Below are 20,791 nucleotides of genomic sequence, written 5' to 3'. Positions count from 1 at the left end.
TCGTCTTGAACATAATCATAATGATCAGCTAATAAGGGTAAACGGACATACTCTGGTGCACTGGAGGAGCGTCTGAGTGGTTTCCACAGTTGTACCTTGAACATTTCTGATGGAATCACGTCCTCATGTTCTGATATCAAAGATACGCCAGGTGCAACTCGTATGAAGTACGAAGAAATATTTAGCATTTATATTTTTTGTATATATTTTATAGTTTTCGCATGATTTGATATAATTTTATTGATTGGTTTGTTAAATGCACACACTATATCTGTTTGATTATTGTATTATGTTTAATACAGTATATCTTCAGTTTAAACCATAAACGCTTGCCGAAGCTCTGGACATCCGAAGATCTCTTTGAAAAATGTGTAAAAAATAAAATAAAATAAAAATTCAAATCTTGTTGTTCACGCCCTGAGAGCAATACAAACTCATAATCCTGACAGAGGTTATCATAATTCATGCATGAAAGGGTTAAAACATTTTATGTATGTATTTTCATTTTAACCAAACAGTAATTATAATTTAGCTATTAATTAATTATTCATAATGAAGTACATTACTGTTTTTATGATACATTATTATATATTATTTTAAATTATATTATTTATTTATTTTTATTTCTACTTAACTGTTATTATAGTCAAGTAATAGTAAACTAAATTATGTTTATATTTTTTATTATTTTAAATTGAATTATTTCTTTTTTTAATTGTTTTTTTCTGTTTTGCTAGGCAGTCATTATAGTCATTTTATTATTTTTTCTTTATTTTAATTTCGTCTGTTTTGCATGAGTTGAGCACACGTGTGTTTTCGGCCAATCAGCGCGCGGTGCGTCGCATGCGGAAGTGAAGCGCGGATGTTCGCAGAGTGTTTCTTCACTCGGTGTTTGACGCAGAGCTGTAAACATGACGGACCCCAGTAAACACGACATCACCACGGTCCTCAAGCGACTGCGCTCCGTCCCCACCAACAAGGTGAGTGTGAGTGTGTGAGAGTGTGTGTGTGTCCCCTGAGGACTCTCTGCTCCTGCTGCGACTGCGGCGAGCTGAACACTGAACACTTCTGTGACACGTCTCATGTTTATCTGGAACATATGGCAGATGAAGTGCGTGTTTTACACGCGTCATGGTGTTCATTAAACCAGCTTTACTCGAGAACACAACTGTACAGACGCAGACGTGGCGTTCTGGTGCTCTTGCGGACGTTTAAACGTGTTTTCATGAAAACTAACTCAACAAAACAAATAGTACTCAACAAAACAAAAAGTGGAAAAACATTAAAATGTTAGTTGACTGTGTGTACTAATGTTTCTGTCTCTAAATCAGAATGAATTTAAAGCATTATAGCATCATTTGAAGTGTCACATCAGTCGTATTGGCTGTTATGAGCAGTATGGTGATTGTGTGTGTGTGTGTGTGTGTGTGTGTGTGTGTGTGTGCAGATGTGCTTCGACTGCTCGCTGAAGAACCCCAGCTGGGCAAGCATCACATACGGTGTGTTTCTCTGCATCGACTGCTCCGGGACACACCGCTCTCTGGGGGTCCACCTGTCCTTCATCAGGTACTCACACACACACACACACACCGCTCTCTGGGGGTCCACCTGTCCTTCATCAGGTACTCACACACACACACACACACCGCTCTCTGGGGGTCCACCTGTCCTTCATCAGGTACTCACACACACACACACACACACCGCTCTCTGGGGGTCCACCTGTCCTTCATCAGGTACTCACACACACACACACACACCGCTCTCTGGGGGTCCACCTGTCCTTCATCAGGTACTCACACACACACACACACACCGCTCTCTGGGGGTCCACCTGTCCTTCATCAGGTACTCACACACACACACACACACCGCTCTCTGGGGGTCCACCTGTCCTTCATCAGGTACTCACACACACACACACACACCGCTCTCTGGGGGTCCACCTGTCCTTCATCAGGTACTCACACACACACACACACACCGCTCTCTGGGGGTCCACCTGTCCTTCATCAGGTACTCACACACACACACACACACCGCTCTCTGGGGGTCCACCTGTCCTTCATCAGGTACTCACACACACACACACACACACCGCTCTCTGGGGGTCCACCTGTCCTTCATCAGGTACTCTCACTCACTCACTCTCTCACACACACACACCGCTCTCTCTCTCTCTCACACACTCACACACACACACACACACACACACACACACACACACACACACCGCTCTCTGGGGGTTCACCTGTCCTTCATCAGGTACTCACACACACACACACACACACACACACACACACACTGCTCTCTGGGGGTTCACCTGTCCTTCATCAGGTACACACACACACACACACACACACACACACACACACCCCGCTCTCTGGGGGTTCACCTGTCCTTCATCAGGTACTCACACACACACACACACACACACACACACACACACACACCCCGCTCTCTGGGGGTTCACCTGTCCTTCATCAGGTACTCACACACACACACACACACACACACACACACACACACACACACACACACACTGCTCTCTGGGGGTCCACCTGTCCTTCATCAGGTACTCTCACTCACTTACTCTCTCACACACACACACCGCTCTCTCTCTCTCTCTCACACACTCTCACACACACACACACACACACACACACACACACACACACACCGCTCTCTGGGGGTTCACCTGTCCTTCATCAGGTACTCACACACACACACCCCGCTCTCTGGGGGTTCACCTGTCCTTCATCAGGTACTCACACACACACACACACACACACACACACACACACACACACACACCCCGCTCTCTGGGGGTTCACCTGTCCTTCATCGGGTACTCACACACACACACACACACACCCCGCTCTCTGGGGGTTCACCTGTCCTTCATCAGGTACTCACACACACACACACACACACACACACACACACACACACACACACCCCGCTCTCTGGGGGTTCACCTGTCCTTCATCAGGTACACACACACACCACTGTAAGGTCACATCACGGGACAAATACAACAGAAAAAGTTGTATTTACTTTAAATATGTAAATTACTTTACTATTATCATCTTTACATTGGCTCCCAGTCCACTCTAGAGTTGACTTTAAAGTGCTTCTGATGTTTTTACATGTTTAAATGGCCTCGTCCCCTCTTACCTATCAGACTTGTGTGAACACCATCCACTGAGAACTCTTAGGTCTGCCAGCCAGAGTGTGTTAACTGTTCCAAAGTCAAAGTTAAAATCTAGAAAACTTTTTCCAGAGCCGCACCTAAACTTTGGATCAGTTTACCGATTCATATTAGAACAGCACCAACATTACATATTTTAAAATTAAAAACTTATCTCTTCACTGTAGCCTCTAACTTGAGATGTCCCTTTGATCAACTGTGGCTGTTTTTAATTGTGCTTTATAAATAAACCGAGATTGAGAGAAACTTTAAATACACACTTAATAAACCAGAAACGTCTGTGTTTAGCTTTAAAGAGCGTCTTTGATGGCGGTTTTCTGTAAAAATGAAGAACGTCTTTTCAAAGCCTTCAGATTCTGATGCAACAAGACATATTTTTTCTCTTTTATTCTCTGTTTTCCTCCACCCTGATAAAGACCCTGAGTGAAGTGGTTGCTCGAGCACTAGAGGGCGCTGTGGGAGCAGGTGTAGGTCACATGATCATGTCACATGACGGCACTGATTGCTCTGTGTCTCTGCAGGTCGACGGAGCTGGACTCCAACTGGTCCTGGTTCCAGCTGCGCTGCATGCAGGTCGGCGGCAACGCCAGCGCGGTGAGTGATGAAGATGACGATGACGAGGAAGTCATGTGACTCTGATCTGACCGTGAGTGTGTGTGTGTGTGTGTTCTCCACAGAGTGCGTTCTTCAGTCAACACGGCTGCAGCGCCAGCGCCGCCAACGTCAAATACAGCAGCAAGGCGGCGCTGCTGTACCGCGAGCGCATCAAGAGTCTGGCCACGCAAGCCACGCGCCAGCACGGCACTGAGGTGATGACATCACTGATCAGCTGATCGCCATTATGCTGATCAGTGTGATGAAGCTCATGTCTCTCTCTGTGTCTCTCTAGTTGTGGCTGGACAGTCTGGCTCCGCTCTCGCCCTCGTCTCCCGTCGACAGACACGAGGACTTCTTCACGCAGCACATTCAGGTCAGCTGATGATGATGATCAATCAGTCTAGCAACCGTTGTCGAGCACCCTAGCAGCTGATCCCATAGACTTCTATTCAAAGAGATCAAAGGGTTATCTTTGGATAGAAGTGTCATATAAACATGAGGGTGGGCTCGTTTGACTCGGCATCCCATCACACTTCCTAGCCACGCCCTAGCAACCATTGTCGAGCTCCCTGGCAACCCAAAATTAAAGAGCGATATCTTCACATCTGAATGTCATAGAGGGATTGTGGTTGGTTTGTATCATTCATACTGACCTGCAGCCTCCGGAGTATCATTATCACTGGCAGCTGACAAGCCACTTCCTAGCAACCAAACAGAGTACCCTAGCAACCGTTTAGCAAGACCTATATCTCTGCAACAGAACATCGTAGAGACATGGAGGTTGGATCTTTTGACTAATGCTAGCAAACAGGACTTCCAACATTTAACATATGCTAGCAGTGAATAGCTACATGCTAAAAGCAATTAGCTAAGTGCTAAAAGATGCTAAAATACTAACTACATGATAAAAACAAGTCTAAATGTGCTAGCATCATGCAAAATCATGTTAGCATGGTCTGGCTATGTGATAAAACATGCTAAGAAAACTATAAAAACTATAAAAACTTCATAATAGCCATTTGTGTGAACTAGCAACTTCCCAGCAACACCCTATCAACCCTTCCAGAACACACTAGCAACACCCTATCAGCCACCCAGAACTCTTCCGCAGTGAGCAGGATGTTTCTGAATGAATGTGTGATGCTGCTCTCATGGATATATGTGTGTGTGTGTGTGTGTGTTTAGCTGCCCATGCTGAAGGAGGGACACCAGCTGAACACCAGCCAGCAGCAGGACTCCGTCCAGGACAGGAATAATAACGGTACGATGATGATAGTGTGTTCTGGTGTTTCAGATACAGTGTATGTTCTGTTGTTTGGTTTGTCTGGACGCTGTTGGTGTTTGATGGGTGCAGGTGCCGGTGCCGGTGCTGGTGCTGGTGAGGAGGGTCCCAGTGTGGAGCAGCTCAGCACATCTCCCTCATCATCTTCATCAGGTGACACTCTCACCCCTCAGACAGACTCGTACTGCTGAAATCATCATCATATTCATAACTCATAACCCTCTCTTACAGAGCTGCCCTCTCTGATCAAGAAGAAACCCGCCGCCACCTCCGGCAGGAAAACCGTGAGTTTCTCACAGACAGACACGGTCCATTTTACTGGTATTATTCCTCTCAGCAGTGAGCCGTGTGACATAGAGCAGGAAGTGATGTCATACCGAAGGGCATAAGCTCAGTTCAGGGTGTTGAACGACATCAAAAACAGTCATTTTCACCATGACAAATATTTAGAAACACAAGTGATTGATCATAAAGAGAGCTAGTAATGCCCAGTTTCAGAGGTCGCTCATCCTCGTCTGGTGTGTGTGTGTGTGTGTGTGTGTGTCAGGTGGGCGGCAGGAAGGCCGGTCTGGGCGCACAGAAGGTCAGCAGTCAGAGCTTCAGCGCGCAGCAGAAGCGAGCTCAGGCCGTGGACAGACTCCAGGAGGAGATGAAGAGCAGCGACACCGAGCCTCAACACCTGAGGTGAGCATCTCAGCCACGCAAGAAAACGTTTCATGATTTTAATTAGACATGCTTTTTGGTTGCTAATATTTAATTTAGAGTCCAGAAAATTTTAAATGAAAAAGTAAAATCTAAGCGAGAAAAAAAAAAGGAATTTGTGAAAAAACAAATAAATTAATAAATTAAGTTCAATTTTTCAAGTTGCTAGACATGCTTTTGATTACTAAAAATGTATTTAAATCATTTCAAATCACTCTCCAGAAAAATGAAAGCAAAAACAACAGAATCCAGAAATCTAAACTGAAAAAAATCAGAATTTTTGAAGAAGTGTAAGAAGTGTATTTGACAGTGGTGATGGGGAGCGAGTGCTCAGCCTTCTGTGTCTGTGTGTGTGTGTGCTCTCTCAGAGGATCGTCCCTGAGCCACTCGTTTGACAGTCTGGAGCTGCAGAGGAGTGCGAGGAGGGACGAGCAGCAGATGAGTCGCATGGACGGCAAGAGGAAGGAGCAAGCGGAGCGACTCGGCATGGGCTTCGGTGCTCGCAGGTGTGTGTGTGTGTGTGTGTGTGTCAGTGTGCGTCACTGCTGAGATACCAGTGTGTGTCAGTGTCTCACGACTTGCTGTGTTTGCCCGATGAGATGTCAGTGTGGGCGGGGCTGTGTTTGCCCGATGAGATGTCAGTGTGGGCGGGGCTAAGCAGCGGTGTCTCCCTGTGTTCCAGCGGCTTGTCTCACTCGGTGACGAAGGACCTGCGGATCATCCAGCAAGAGGCTCCGGCTCTGAGCTCCTCCAGCAGAAGAGCTCATGATGATGACGAGGACAAGCGCTTCTCCTCCAGGTGACGCCTCGCTGCTGATCTCTGAGAGCGGTGTGTGTGTGTGTCTGTGCTCTTGTTCATGAGTGTGTCCTTCCTCTTCCTGTAGGCTCCCGGACGAGGAGTCCTCAGATCCGTTCTTCTTTCAGCAGGCTGACATGGACCAGGACACAGAGAGGTCAGTTCCTGTGCTCTTAAACAGTCCTGTGTCGCTCCTGTGCTCGGCCTCAGTCCCAGCATGCCGTGCGCTGAACGCAGTGTTGTTGTGTTCTCCCACAGGGCCGTGGTGAGGAGGACGACGGAGCCGCAGTGTGTCTCTGACGACGCCCAGAGGAAGTTCGCCAACGCCAAGGCCATTTCATCCGACATGTTCTTCGGCAAGCAGGACTACTCTGAGGTGACGCCTGCGCTCGAGCGCTTCAGGTGATGTGTGGTGAGCTCTGTGGCGTTAAACGCTTGTGTTTCTCGTGTTTCAGTACGAAGTGCGGGCGCGACTGGAGAACTACTCGGGCAGTTCAGCCATCAGCTCCGCGGATCTGTTTGATGAGCAGAAGAAATCAGCAGGTGCGTGTCTCCACTCGTAGATCAGCCCTACTTTACAGTCAGCATGACATCACAATTCACTATTCTTGTTTTCTTATGGAATATTGCAGTGTTTACTATAAATGATTTATCGGCGCACATCTTTATTTTGTTAAATCCATGTGCCCATTCTGCTCAAGTATAAAGGTGCGTTCATCGGACCGTAAGTGGACTTCACAGGGTATTTCGCCATCTTAAGTGAGATCCCAATCTGAAGGGATCGAACATGTTCAGTTCGAAGGGCACGGCATAGGGAATAAGGGAACATCGATACATCACTTAACAGGAAGTGGAGAGCGATCTGTCATTGCGCATCGCGTCACCAGTCTGAGCTAACCAGAGCAGAGTCGCTAGAAGAGATTTAAACGGCTCTGAGTTTTCGTTCAGTCAGTCTGTGCTCTGTCATGAGCCGCTTGTGCGACTAAATCTGCCGTAAAACCTTCAGTGATGAACTGTAATAAATCTAAACATGGATCTGGAATCTCGATTGTGATTGTGGTTGCTGAATAAACACACTTAGGTTTCCTCTGTGTGAAAATACAATCTTTTTTTTCCTGTTGTTTTAATTGAATGATGTATATCATATCATTTTAATTAGAGGAAAAAAATGTGTATGTGTTACATAATAAAACCTAACATGTTACCACAATAATATTTAATATATCCAAAGCTAATATCAACTGAGCTTTTATTCATATTCGGCTGAAAGTAACTTTTTTTTCCTTAAAATTTAGTTTATATCTTCAATATTTTCTTTATTTTTGCCATCTAATTTTTTTCTGTCATAATTAACGCTTGACGTTAATTACGTTGTGTGAGTTGCGTTGGAATATGTCGCAGCACGTTTAAGATCATTAAAAATCGTGACTCATATTTAGGGCAAACAAATGAAATAATGGAGTGTCTCTTTACAGTAATTTGCAAATATCTCTCCTTATTTACGCTGACTCCGCCCACCAGCGTCTGATTGAGCCGGAGAAACGACAGAAGAAACCTGTCTGATAACAGTAGCAGTGGCGTGGAGAGCAGAGAGGTTTATGCTAGCGTCTAGCGTGACTAGGGCTGGGTACCGAGTTCGATACTTTTTAGGTAGCGACCGAATTGCCTCGATACTATCGAGTATCGAAAAATGACTTATTTTTCGGTACCAGATTTCGATACCTAAGGGGTTAACTCATCAACGTCAGTGCTCAAACAAATATGAAATGCACAACGACACACCTAAAGTCGCTTACGCACATACACGCAAACTCTACACACACGAGACGCGCAGAACTCTCAGCGCACATACTCATATGAGACGCGAGTGCAGGTGAAAGCAAACTGTTTTCATATTTCTGAAGGATCCTGTGACACAGAAGTAATGATTTTGAAAATTCAGCTTTGACATCACAGGAATAAATTACATTTTGAAATATATTCAAATAAGATTTAAAATTGTAATACTATTCCACAATGTTACAAGTTTTACTGTAATTTTGATCAAACAAATTCAGCTTTGGTGAGCATGAGCTCTTTATAAAAAAAATGTGTTCCTTTGTGCACTGGCTAAGGAGCATAAGTCAAACGGAAAAAATAAAACCAAAGTTTTTCTGAGGTAATGTGTTATGTAATCTTGTTAAAACGGATTTCATAAAATTGGTATCGAAAAAAGTATCGTTCAGGAACCAGTATCGAAATCAAGGTATCGGTATTGGTATCGAATACCAATTTGAATGATTTTTGAATGATACCCAGCCCCTAAGCGCGACTTTACAAACTCTTTCTCCATCACACATCAGCTCAGAGAGGAGTTTATCTTTCTCCATCACACATCAGCTCAGAGAGGAGTTTATCTTTCTCCATCACACATCAGCTCAGAGAGGAGTTTATTTCAAATAAAAGTGAAGAAAATATTAGAAAAGTGAAGATGAAGTGCCTGATGGGTGTGTAATAGTGGGGATTTAGTGTTTATCGTGGAGGGATTTAGGGACAGTAATGTCCCAATAAAGCATGATTTTAATAAATATATTCATGTACACTGAATATGCTGTCATCGCATACTGTTTTATAATATACAATAGTATCTGCCACTTTTTGCACCAAGTATAAAGAGGATCTAACAACTACTTACTCTTAGTTAGTAAGTACTTACACAGTACTGCTATTTTCTCTTGAAGATAGCCGCTGCCATTAAAGGAACTGGATTGACATTATGATTGGCTGCTGTTTTGCACAGTGAGCTCCGCTTGAAGCGATGTGATTGGCTGCTATTTTGCACAGTGAGCTCCGCTTGAATGGATGTGATGTTGTTTGTGGTTGTATCCCAGTGTCCGGCGGCTCATCCCGCTTGAGTAACATGATGCCCGCTGTGCCGGACATGATGCAGCTGAAGAGTGGCGTTCGGTCTGTGGCGGGAAAGCTGTCGGGCATGGCCAGTGGAGTTGTGTCCTCTATACAGGTCAGCTTCTGCTCCTGCTGAACCCGTTCATCCGTGTGGATGCGCGTGACTAACCTCTGTGTGTCCCTGCAGGATCGCTACGGCACATGAGCGTCGGTGGAGCCGCCGCCGCCGCAGACACCACCACACTGAGGGAAGGAGCTTATTATCAGTCCATGGCTTTGGCCTGTTTTCTTCTGTTTCTGCTTTAGTCGGCCGGCATTCGGTGCGTTTGATGGGGATTCTGTGTGGCGTTTGGGAAGTGTGTGCTTTGGGGACCAAATATCATCTGTAATTGAAGTGAAATATTTGCACTCGTTTACTTTTGCACTATTCTGAGATATAACCTCGCAGTTCTTCAGCTGTTTCCTACAGTAATGCAGGAGTAACTGTGGACTGATCACGAGGAGGATATCAGAGCAGTGGATGTGATGATGTTCTGCTCATAGAAGGGCTTTATGTGCTGTGTAATATAGAGTTGATGATGATGACACTACCAATGATCTGATTGTGACAATCGTTTACCTGAGGCCTTATTAATCTCATTGCCATATATATATGTTCTTGTTTTTTTGTCATTTATTAACATTTATCAAACATGAAGGTGGTTGATTTATCTGGAAAACTGGTTTAATTTAATAAAGAACTGATTTGATGAATAATTATTTTGAGCTTCTTCTGGTAATTCAGTTTTCATTTTAGAAAGAGAATTAAAAAAATACATATTTTTCTAAAAGACAGATATTTTTTTACTCTCTTTAATAATACAGAACCAAATAAAGGAAAAACCTTTCTTTGATTCACAGAAAAGGAAATCCACAACAGAACAATGCTTGATTTTCCGATGTGCTCAATGCATGTTGTGCGGTGTGTACTTTTATCTTAACACCTTTAACCTTATTATTAGTTAATTATTTTGTTAAGTAAGTTGACTCTGGCCCAAATTATAAGCATTAAAAATGGATAATTTTGACCAGAAGACTTCTCTGTGGTCAGTTCTTGTTCAGAGTCTTAAAACAGTATAAATCAAAGCTTCGGTAGGCAGTCGTATTAATTACATTTCTTTTAATTGGTGACTTTTCTTTTTTATAATAAACAAAAATGTAAAGGCTAATAAAACTTCCTCATTAAAGTATAAAATACAATAATCCTGCAAAAATTTTCACTTTACAGTCAGCTCTGGGCTTCTCGGTGTCAGGGGTTTAATGACGTATCAGCATCCAAAGAGGCAATCACCAGTACATTATATCTGTACACATGTATATACACTTACAAATACAATCTAAACCACAGAGGAAGTTGTTAACCATTTACTCAAAAGATTTGCATTTGCGGCTGAAGTGTATATGCAAGTCTTTCCATTTCTCTAACTTCTGTTGCTAGTTTGTCTTCTCTCGTAACTGGTTCTTCCTTGTGCCATTTCCGAGTTATTGCCTTTTTACTTGTAAAATCATAAATAATTATTTGTCATTTTCCAACCTCATCTGGAATATCTCCCATATATACAATAAAAAATATCGTTGGGATATGGAGAGTGCTTTTGAACGTAAGAGCGGGTGTGACCATTTTCAGACATTCAGTGTGTCAGCTGTCTCCAGTTATATGGAATTATTCTTGAGCCAATAATAATGAACGTAGCTTTTCAAGAAACTAATGAAAATATAAATTGAAACTAAATAAATTATCTCTGAAACTGAAAAAGAATAAATCGCAGGCAATTTTTTTTACTTTGTTTTTAATACACTGCATGTTTTGCTAACTATTTCTCATATTTCAATGGCTGATCTGAACTTACAAATGCGCTTCCAGAGTTTTCATTTCCGCTTCTGAAGTTTTCGTTTCCGCTCCCTGAGTTCACTATCAAGGCTACGGAACTCGACATTACGGATGTCGTATATGGGAACTCCTCTCATCCTTCACTTCCGCTGAAATCTTATAGGCTAACGCCAGCAGAGCTGGCCAATTGACGCAAATATGCAAATACTGAAACACCGTTGCAGTTATAATGCAAGTGCAGCGTCAATTCCCTTCAGAATCTCTCTCTTCACGCTTAAATCGTGTGCTAGAAAGCTGATACTACAAACTTGGATTATTCGCCGTCGTTGAAGTTGCGTCGGAGATACTCGCACTGTCTCCTGCATCCGATGGCAACTACTTGCAACTTATGCTCGGGCCCCATCGCCCCCACCGACACGCACCTGTTCTGCATCGCGTGCTTGGGGCTGGCCCATGCTGAGTCAGCCCTCGGGGACGGAGGGTCCTGCGACCACTGCGCGGATTTATCCCTTCAAGCCCTCAGAGCCAGGAGGGAGGAAGCTCGCGCAGCAGCGGGGATTGGGCCTACCGCCGCCTCTGAGCCGCTGGTAGCCCCCCCCAACCGCAGAGTCGAGGTTCGCTCCCCGGTGAGCTTCCCCGACCCCACCTTTCATCCCCCTCGCGACGTCGCTGACTTCGTTTCCTTCGGGGTGAGTGAGGGGGACGACTCCATGTCGCTGTCGGCTTCCGAGAACGACTGGGGTGCAGAGCAGGCCGCACCGCTGGCGGCCGCGGAGCAGGACACCCCTGCGGACCTGCAGGACGAGCTCTTCCGCGTCCTCTCTAAGGCCGTCGAGGAGCTGGACCTCGACTGGAAAGCTCCTGATGAACCATCAAAGAGCAAATTGGATACGTGGTTCCTACAAACGAGCCGCCGTCAGGCCGCTTCGAAAAGGGGAACACCGTTTTTTCCCGACGTGCATGAGCACGTGGTGAAGTCGTGGGCGGCCCCGCAATCGGCGCGCACCCTCACTTCCACCCAGGCTATGTTTGCCCCCGTGGACGAGGCGGGGGACCACGGCTACCTCAGCATCCCCCCCGTTGAGGAGACCGTCGCCGCTCATCTCTGCCCGTCGGCTCCCGCCCTGGGCTCGGACCGCAGCCTGCCGTCCCGAGCCTGCAGATTTACGGCCCACCAGGCCAACAAAGCCTTCGGTGCCGCGGGGGAGGCGGTATCCGCGCTGCATGCTATGGCCCTTCTCCAAGTGCTCCAGGCAAAGCAGCTGAAGTCTCTGGATGGCGCCGCCTCTCTTGACGCTGACGCCATCCGAGATCTCCGTTCGGCCACGGACCTCGCACTCCTGGCCACGAAGCGCTCGGCCCAGGCGATCGGCCGTTCTATGGGCTTCCTCGTGGTCCTCCACAGGCATCTGTGGCTCACCCTGTCGGACGTGCAGGAAGCCGACAGGAAGACGCTCCTGAATGCGCCCATTTCCCCTGCAGGCCTGTTCGGAGACGCCATGGAGAAAGTAACCGAGCGTTACTCCGAGACGCAGAAAAAGGCCAAGGCTATGAGCCACGTCATTCCGCGAAGGGCGCCGCCGCAGCCGCGCTCTCGTTCGTCCTCAGCCTCAGGCCGCCAACCCCAGGCTGCGGCCAGAAGACAGACAGCACCCCGCCCGGGACAGGATGCCCGTAAGGGCCGCAGCGGTCAGTGGCAAGGGGCAGGTAACAGGAGGACGCAGAGGAGCCCGCGCAGAAAGCCCACCGCGTCCCCTGCCAGGCCCAAGCAGTCGTCCTGACCGCTCGGGCAAGAGGAGGAAAGAGCGTCAGGCCGGCCCCGCGTCAAGCGGCGCGCTCTAGTGCACTTCGTCACTCAGAGTTCTGCGAGCGACGCGTGCAGTTGTTCTGTGTATGCAAATGTTGTGAATGTTGTTCAAATAAAGCAAATCACTACTTCACAAACAGAGCTTTTTTCTCCTCTTGCACCACACACTGTGTTACCCGCCCTGCCCTCGAGCAGCGCAGAGTCACGGTCAATAACTACCCCCAGCACTCACATAGCGGCCATGACCGCAGCGGCGATGACCGCAGGTTTAGATCAGCCCACGCTCAGTCGTTTCCAGGCAGCGTGGGAAGCTATTCCGGGCATTTCGCCGTGGGTGTTGAATATAATTCGGCGCAGGTACACACTTCAGTTCAAACGCAGACCACCCCGCTTTCGCGGCGTAATTCAGTCATTAACTTTGCCCCAAAACGCTCATGTGCTGAGGCAGGAAGTGTGCAGCTTGCTCGAGAAGAAGGCTATAGAACCAATTCCCCCGAGCGAGCGGGACAGCGGGTTCTACAGCCGCTACTTCATTGTGCCGAAGAAGGGAGGGGGTCTCCGCCCCATTCTGGATCTGAGACCTGTCAACAGAGCGCTTCACAAGCGCGCCTTCAGGATGACAACACTGAAGCAAATCCTGGCGCAAATTCGCCCCGGGGACTGGTTCGCTTCAGTGGATTTAAAGGACGCTTACTTTCACATTCAGATAGTGAAGCGTCACAGACGATTCCTGAGGTTTGCGTTCGAGGATTCGGCGTACCAATATACGGTGCTTCCGTTTGGACTGGCCCTAGCCCCCCGAACGTTTTCAAAATGTGTAGACGCGGCACTCTCCCCCCTCAGATCGAGCGGAATGCGCGTCTTGAACTATCTGGACGACTGGCTAGTTCAGTCGAGAGAAACGCTGGTCAGCCACGTGAATACCCTCCTTCGACACTTGGAGATGCTCGGGTTGAGGGTGAACGTCCAAAAAAGTGTGCTCACACCGAGCCAGACGATAACATTCCTGGGAGTGTGCTTGGATTCGGTGAGAATGAGAGCGCGCCTCTCCCCCGAGCGAGCGGAGGCTCTGAGTTCTTCTCTCGGTCTCTTCAGACCTGGCAGGCTCGTCCCACTGAAAGAGTTTCAGAGGCTACTGGGACGGATGGCAGCGGCTTCTTCGGTGTGTCATCTGGGGCTGCTGCATATGAGACCGCTTCAACTCTGGCTGAAAGCGCGCGTTCCCCCAAGTGCGTGGTTTTCTGGCCACAGGCGCGTTATGGTCACCAGCGGATGCGCCCGCGCCCTGGCCCCGTAGAGGAACCCAGATCTCTTCAGCTCAGGTGTCCCTATGGGCTTAGTGACGCGGCGAGTGGAGGTCCTGACGGACGCTTCATCCACCGGATGGGGAGCGGTCTGCTTGGGCAAGCCCGCCTCGGGTCGGTGGTCAGAGAAGCAGATGGAGTGGCACATAAATCGCTTGGAACTAGAAGCGGTCTCTCTAGCTCTAAAAACCTTCCGGTCTCAGCTGGAGCAGCGGCATGTGTTGATTCGGACAGACAACACTTCCGTGGTCTCGTACATAAATCGCCAAGGCGGTGTACATTCCAAAGCCCTATTCAGGCAGGCGGAATCCCTTCTGCTATGGGCGGACCGGTTTTTCCTCTCGGTGAGAGCGGCGCACATCCCCGGTGTTCTAAATCGCGGGGCAGATATGCTCTCGAGAAGCGGGATTCCCCAGGGGGAGTGGAGGCTTCACCCCGGGACGGTTCGGCTGATATGGAATCGTTTCGGCAGGGCGGAGGTCGACCTCTTTGCAACGAGCGAGAACGCGCACTGTCAGATGTTCTTCTCGCTGTCCCGTTCCCCCCGGGAGGTGGACGCGCTGACTGCGCGATGGCCGAGAGTCTGTCTCTATGCCTTTCCTCCGGTGAAAATTTTGCCCATGGTGTTGTGCAAAATCAGGGAGGAGAAGGCGGCGGTGACTCTGGTAGCCCCGAACTGGCCGAATCAGCCCTGGTTCGCGGATCTGGTAGAGTTACTAGCAGAGCAGCCATGGGAGATTCCGCTCAGGAAGGACCTTCTGTCTCAGGCGAGCGGAACGATCTGGCATCCCAGCCCCGCGCTGTGGAGCCTCCATGTGTGGCCGCTACAGGGTCGCTGAGCGGGCGGGACGCGCTGCACTCGCGGGTTTTGAATACCATCGCGGAGGCGCGAGCTCCGTCCACCAGGCGCCTGTATGCTCTGAAGTGGGGTGTTTTCTCTAAATGGTGTCAGGATGTCGGCATAGACCCAGCGGACTGTTCTGTGTCGGACATTCTACGCTTCCTTCAGTATAGGATGGATGAAGGGAGCCTGCCATCCACTCTGAAGGTTTATGTGGCCGCTATTGCCGCGTTTCACCCCCCTGTTGACGGACAGTCTATCGGTAGACATGCGTCGGTGACACGGTTCCTCAAGGGAGCTAGGAGATTGTGCCCTGCATTTAGCTTTGGTCTTGGAGGCTTTGTCACGACCGCCTTTCGAGCCCCTAGCCTCGATTGCCATTAAGGAACTATCGATTAAAACGGCTCTGCTTCTCGCTCTCGCCTCGGCGAAGCGGGTTGGGGATTTACAGGCTTTCTCTGTAGGTGAAGATTGTATTCGCTTTGTATACACCGGGAAACTGTAATGTTACTCTCAGACCGAGGCCGGGTTACGTTCCTAAGTCGCTCAATACCCCGTTCAGAGCGCAGATCGTTTCTCTGCCTGCCCTGTCCGCTGAGCCATCAACCTCTCAGGGTTCGGATGCTCAGAGTGCTATTTGCCCAGTCAGAGCGCTCCGAGAATACATTTCTCGCTCGGCAGCGTTTCGACAATCGGACCAGCTGTTTGTGTGCTTTGGTGGATGCAACAAGGGACGGGGGGTCTCAAAACAGAGGCTTGCTCACTGGATCGTGGACGCTATTGTTTTGGCTTATGATTGCCTGGGACAGGAATGTCCCCTGAACATCAAGGCCCATTCGACTAGGGCGATTGCCTCCTCGTGGGCTTGGACTAAGGGTATGTCTATTCAGGATTTATGTCTTGCGGCTGGCTGGTCTTCTCAGAACACGTTTGCCAGATTTTACAAGTGGATTTACCCTCTGTAGCGTCTCGAGTGCTTTCGGTGAGTTGATCGCTTACACAGCATTAAGAGAGCTGCTCTGCGCTTTGCTCATGAGTTGTTCTGTGTGCTATTTGTGTGTTGTACTATTGTCACCGCTATGCGTTGGCTTTCTCTGTTGTTGTTGCCTTGTTGGTCTACAGTGCAACCTTCCCCCAGTTATACTGCTCGGGATATGCAAATTCCAGATAGTGTTGGTAAGCTTGTGATTGGTCCCTTTGGACCTATCAGAGGTTAGAGGTTCGCTATTTGTCAATCTCGGCCTATCAGGCACTCGCACTCTGGGGGCGAGGTTTGTATTGGGTCTGTTCAGTAGTTGCTGCCACGGCGGGATTCTATACAGTTCCCATATACGACATCCGTAATGTCGAGTTCCGTAGCCTTGATAGGGAACGTCTCCGGTTACTTTCGTAACCTCGGTTCCCTGAAAGGCAAGGAACGAGACATTACGCTCGCCGCCGTGTTCGCTATTTATTTAGCGTTGTTCGATTCTGAAGGGAATTGACGCTGCACTTGCATTATAACTGCAACGGTGTTTCAGTATTTGCATATTTGCGTCAATTGGCCAGCTCTGCTGGCGTTAGCCTATAAGATTTCAGCGGAAGTGAAGGATGAGAGGAGTTCCCATATACGACATCCGTAATGTCTCGTTCCTTGCCTTTCAGGGAACCGAGGTTACGAAAGTAACCGGAGACGTTTTCGTTCGCCGTTCTGACACATTTCTCTCGTGGGGGCGGGGCTAGTAGCAGTGTGTTCTCATTGGTTACTGAGTTTTTGATTGACAGCTTCGTGACCTGGAAGTGAAGACGTCAGTGGTGTGTTTATGTGTGGATGTGAGCGTCTGTAATCGCACCTTTCTATTTCATTTTAGTGATATTAAGTTTATATCTGTATTTATTTGCTGCTACACTATATTGTTGAGATGATTTCTTATAGAAGGAATAGTAGGCTACAGACGAATGATAACGTTATTTATCATTAGTCATCGTCGCTATATCAGAAGGATACTGGATAACGTTAGCCTATTCGTGGTAAGTCTGATTTATTTATTTTTTCATTAATACTATACTAATACTATTATAATACAGTACTGGCTTTTTTCAGGTGGAGGGGCATTTTAGAGCTCAGTGAGAGCCCATAACATTATACAGCTGTGTTGTCTTGATTTAACTGTTAGTCCAATCATTACATGACTTGTTTATCTACATTCGGTTACAGTCTTCGATTAGATCATATTTGCTTCGATTAGATCATATTTCCCCCCAGCCACCCCAAACAACATTGGGCCGATGCCATTGGACCAGAGCGCTGTCAATCACTGCCCGATTCAACTTTGGCAATGTAAAGCCTTTTTTTACCATGCCGATAAAGCTATTTAAACCTGAATTTCTCAATTGCTGATTAATTTGCGATGCAAAGTTTGTGAAAGAGGAGAGACACGACTTAACCACAGAACACGTCTCTGTTCATAATATGTAAACACTCAATTATTTTGAAGTATCGCCCTGGTTGCAATATTTATTCTGATTACTTTTGTGTGATAAAGCTATTATATGTATCTAGTATTGACAAAATGCTTTTTCTGTGTCCATATTTGACTAATAATAATGAAAAAAAGTGCACTTCAAATGAACATTTCAGAGAAAAATGTTTAATCTTTAATAGTCTTTAATAATAAATATATGTCCAAATTAAAAACTTAATACATGCAAGTAATTATGACTGAAAACATCCAGCAATTAGGGAATACACATCCATATGTTTATATATATAGGGCAATACAGCAATCTTCTGGTTACACAACAGTATTACAGATGATAAATGCTGCTTGACTCCGAGGTAAATATTTAGTACTGTAAAATCCCTTATATAATAAATATTTTAGTACCCTTGCTACTGTATGTGGGAGTTCAAAGCAGTTTGTATTGTTAGATTATAATACATTTCCTCTCTCATTTTCCAGGGAGTGGAGCAACTTTTCCATAAACAAAATTCTGATGCTGACAGAGAGGATGGAGTGACAGTACCAGAGATCCACTGTACCCATCAGACAATAATCTTACTCTGTTCAGACACATCACCTTTGAATGACTGGGATCTTGATCTTCAGACACCTGATTTATTTTAATATAAACTAGCAAATATTTACACTTCCTAGTCTAGATTAAAACAAACATAGTTCACAAGTACACAAGAGGTTTCACTTTATTCGTATTAGTCTATGCTGATCGTGGATTAGCATACCAACAGCATATGAATGTTAAGGGCATAGTTCACCCAAAAATTTAATTCTCACTTATTTTACTCACCCTCATGCTGTCCCAGATGCATTTTACTTTCTTTCTACAGATAAACACGAATTAAGATTGTAAGGAAAGTAATCCATCTCTGCGAGTCCTAAAGACACTCTAAACCACACACAGTGAGCGTGATGGTAATCCATGCGACCTCAGTGGATGAATCAATGCCTTCTGAAGTCAAACAACAGGCTAGATAAGAAAAATACTAATAATATGACTGTTTTAAAGGGGTCATATAATGCCATTTTTGTACAAGCTAATATGATTCTTTAGGGTCTAAATTAAAAGTTTGTAATATACTTTAATAAAAAATTCTCATTAGTATTGTAAGAAAACACTAATTTTACCTGGTCAAAAACAGCTCTGTTTTCAGCACGCCGTTTCAGTGCATGTGTCTTTAAATGATAATGAGCTTTGCTCACCCCGCCCCTCTGTTCTGTGGGTACACCGTATTAGACATTCTCTGACCGTATCTAACACAATAACCACGTGTTATTCGTTATAAACGTGGGATTATGAATTATATTGAGAACGTCGTACATAGAAAACATGCTGTAATGTACCCTGAGTGTAAACCTTAGAGCATTCATCATGAAGCCTGCAGCAAGGTTTGCAAATTTCGCAAAGATTAATATAAGGGTCAATGACGTGGCGTGTCAATTCTGGTGTCCCAAGCATATTCATAATATAAAAATGTATACATTTTTAAATGCACTTCATTAAGTGACTCAACTTCCCCCTCTTTAATTACTCATGTGAGAATTCATTATAAATAATTAATCTTTAAGGAACTATTGAGCTCAAAAGTCTCAAAATGTCATTCCGGGTAACTGTCCCGGCTTAAAATCTGAATACAAAAATACAACAAAATTTTTAAAAATATAAATAAAAGTATTTAAAATCTACTTGGGCATAATTGTATTGATGTTTTCAATGATTCCTACAAATATAGTGATAAAACTAAGCTTATTTACATTGTTATGACAGAACGACTTTTGTCCCCAAATTGTGATTTCTCTAATGTCAGTCCTAGATAACAGACATCAATGACCATTTTGGACCATAATGCATTTTGGTATGTCATGTGACATAATATTGTATCAAAAAGAAGACCCTGAAGGAGCACTAGAACATGTGCAAAGGTCAGGAAGCGTCTCTTAAAATGTCGATATTTTGATATTTCGGTCACTGGTGCACTTTGTAGCAATATCATGTGACCTTTTGGATAACACTAATAAAACATTTATAATGATTTTATATTAAAAAACGATCTATTTGATCTAAAAGGTTACCTTAAGCGATGATAGCTAAGTTGTAGTTTTCCATAGGTGGTTAAGTTAGTGCCTGATTATAAAGAAAAAATATTGGTTTTTGTCATTCCTGGATAACAACATATCATTGTTGTATAACAAAAAACCTGTTAGCCAGGACATGTCATCCGTTATCCAGAATGACATATGCACAACAATCTAGTTTTTAATTAACATTTGTAAACTTTTAGGCAAAGTTATCATTGTTATATTATTAACATTAACATTATTTACATAATTGTATGTTTTTTGCCATATTTTAGCTGTCATTCATCTTGATTTCATATGATTCAATGAGTCACATGGGTCATTATCAATGAATTTAACTTTTTTAAATCATTAAAAACTTGTCAGTGTCTCTTACTTTGTTTCAAGTTTGAGTGTTGGAAAGGAAAAAATGATACTGAGGATGGTTTTTATGGTAATCCTGAAAAATATTGCAGAATGTCCTTCCGTCTAACAGTATGTCATTCCGGCTAACAATGACACAGGCAATTCATTTAACCCATATTTGTGTGTTAGATTACACAATTCTGTTTTTTGTTGAGTTAATGATAAAACAAGTCTTATTTACTTTATTGGAAAACATTTTTAAACATTTTCCAGCTTTTTTTTAAATTTGGTTCTGAATTTTGAGTTATCAGCAGCCAAAACTGAGCCCATGTCTATATGAAATCCCAAATTGATTATATTTATTGTGATTAAAATGTAGTTTTACGAGCACTAGTTGTTTGTTGAGCTCCAATTATGGATATCAGTACATTTGTATATGCCAACAATGGTAGAAATGTAATTAATTTAAAAATTCATTACGTTACCCAGGAATGACATTTTCATGGGGAAAAAGATCTGATTCACCAAAAAAAGTGGTTAATTACATTCTTGAAATGTGTACATGTCATTGCA

The 20,791-nt window shown here is 45.3% G+C and overlaps 1 protein-coding gene across 1 annotated transcript; it reads left to right on the top strand.

Moving 5' to 3' along the window:
- The first annotated feature begins 821 nt into the window (after positions 1 to 821).
- arfgap3 (ADP-ribosylation factor GTPase activating protein 3) lies at positions 822 to 10,230 on the top strand. Its single transcript, XM_082167237.1, has 16 exons — positions 822 to 980; positions 1,448 to 1,566; positions 3,733 to 3,805; positions 3,889 to 4,020; positions 4,101 to 4,181; positions 4,994 to 5,087; positions 5,163 to 5,243; positions 5,322 to 5,374; positions 5,638 to 5,774; positions 6,161 to 6,298; positions 6,475 to 6,591; positions 6,677 to 6,745; positions 6,847 to 6,964; positions 7,044 to 7,131; positions 9,459 to 9,589; positions 9,662 to 10,230. Exons 1-16 carry the CDS (start codon positions 912 to 914, stop codon positions 9,677 to 9,679), a joined length of 1,518 nt encoding a protein of 505 aa, XP_082023363.1. The 5' UTR covers positions 822 to 911; the 3' UTR covers positions 9,680 to 10,230.
- Positions 10,231 to 20,791: the final 10,561 nt, after the last annotated feature.

The sequence above is a fragment of the Leuciscus leuciscus genome (assembly GCF_965113295.1).
Source record: "Leuciscus leuciscus genome assembly, chromosome: 4".
NCBI lineage: Eukaryota > Metazoa > Chordata > Actinopteri > Cypriniformes > Leuciscidae > Leuciscus > Leuciscus leuciscus.
Note: the sequence above shows the minus strand (reverse complement) of the source record. Positions and strands in the feature narration are given on the sequence as shown.

Bases quoted from the DNA above. Each gene is read 5' to 3' on its own strand.
- arfgap3 (XM_082167237.1), top strand. From the start codon at position 912: ATGACGGACCCCAGTAAACACGACATCACCACGGTCCTCAAGCGACTG. The intron at 1,567-3,732 runs GTACTCACACAC...GTGTCTCTGCAG, and splicing joins GTCCACCTGTCCTTCATCAG to GTCGACGGAGCTGGACTCCA. The intron at 6,965-7,043 runs GTGACGCCTGCG...CTCGTGTTTCAG, and splicing joins GCAAGCAGGACTACTCTGAG to TACGAAGTGCGGGCGCGACT.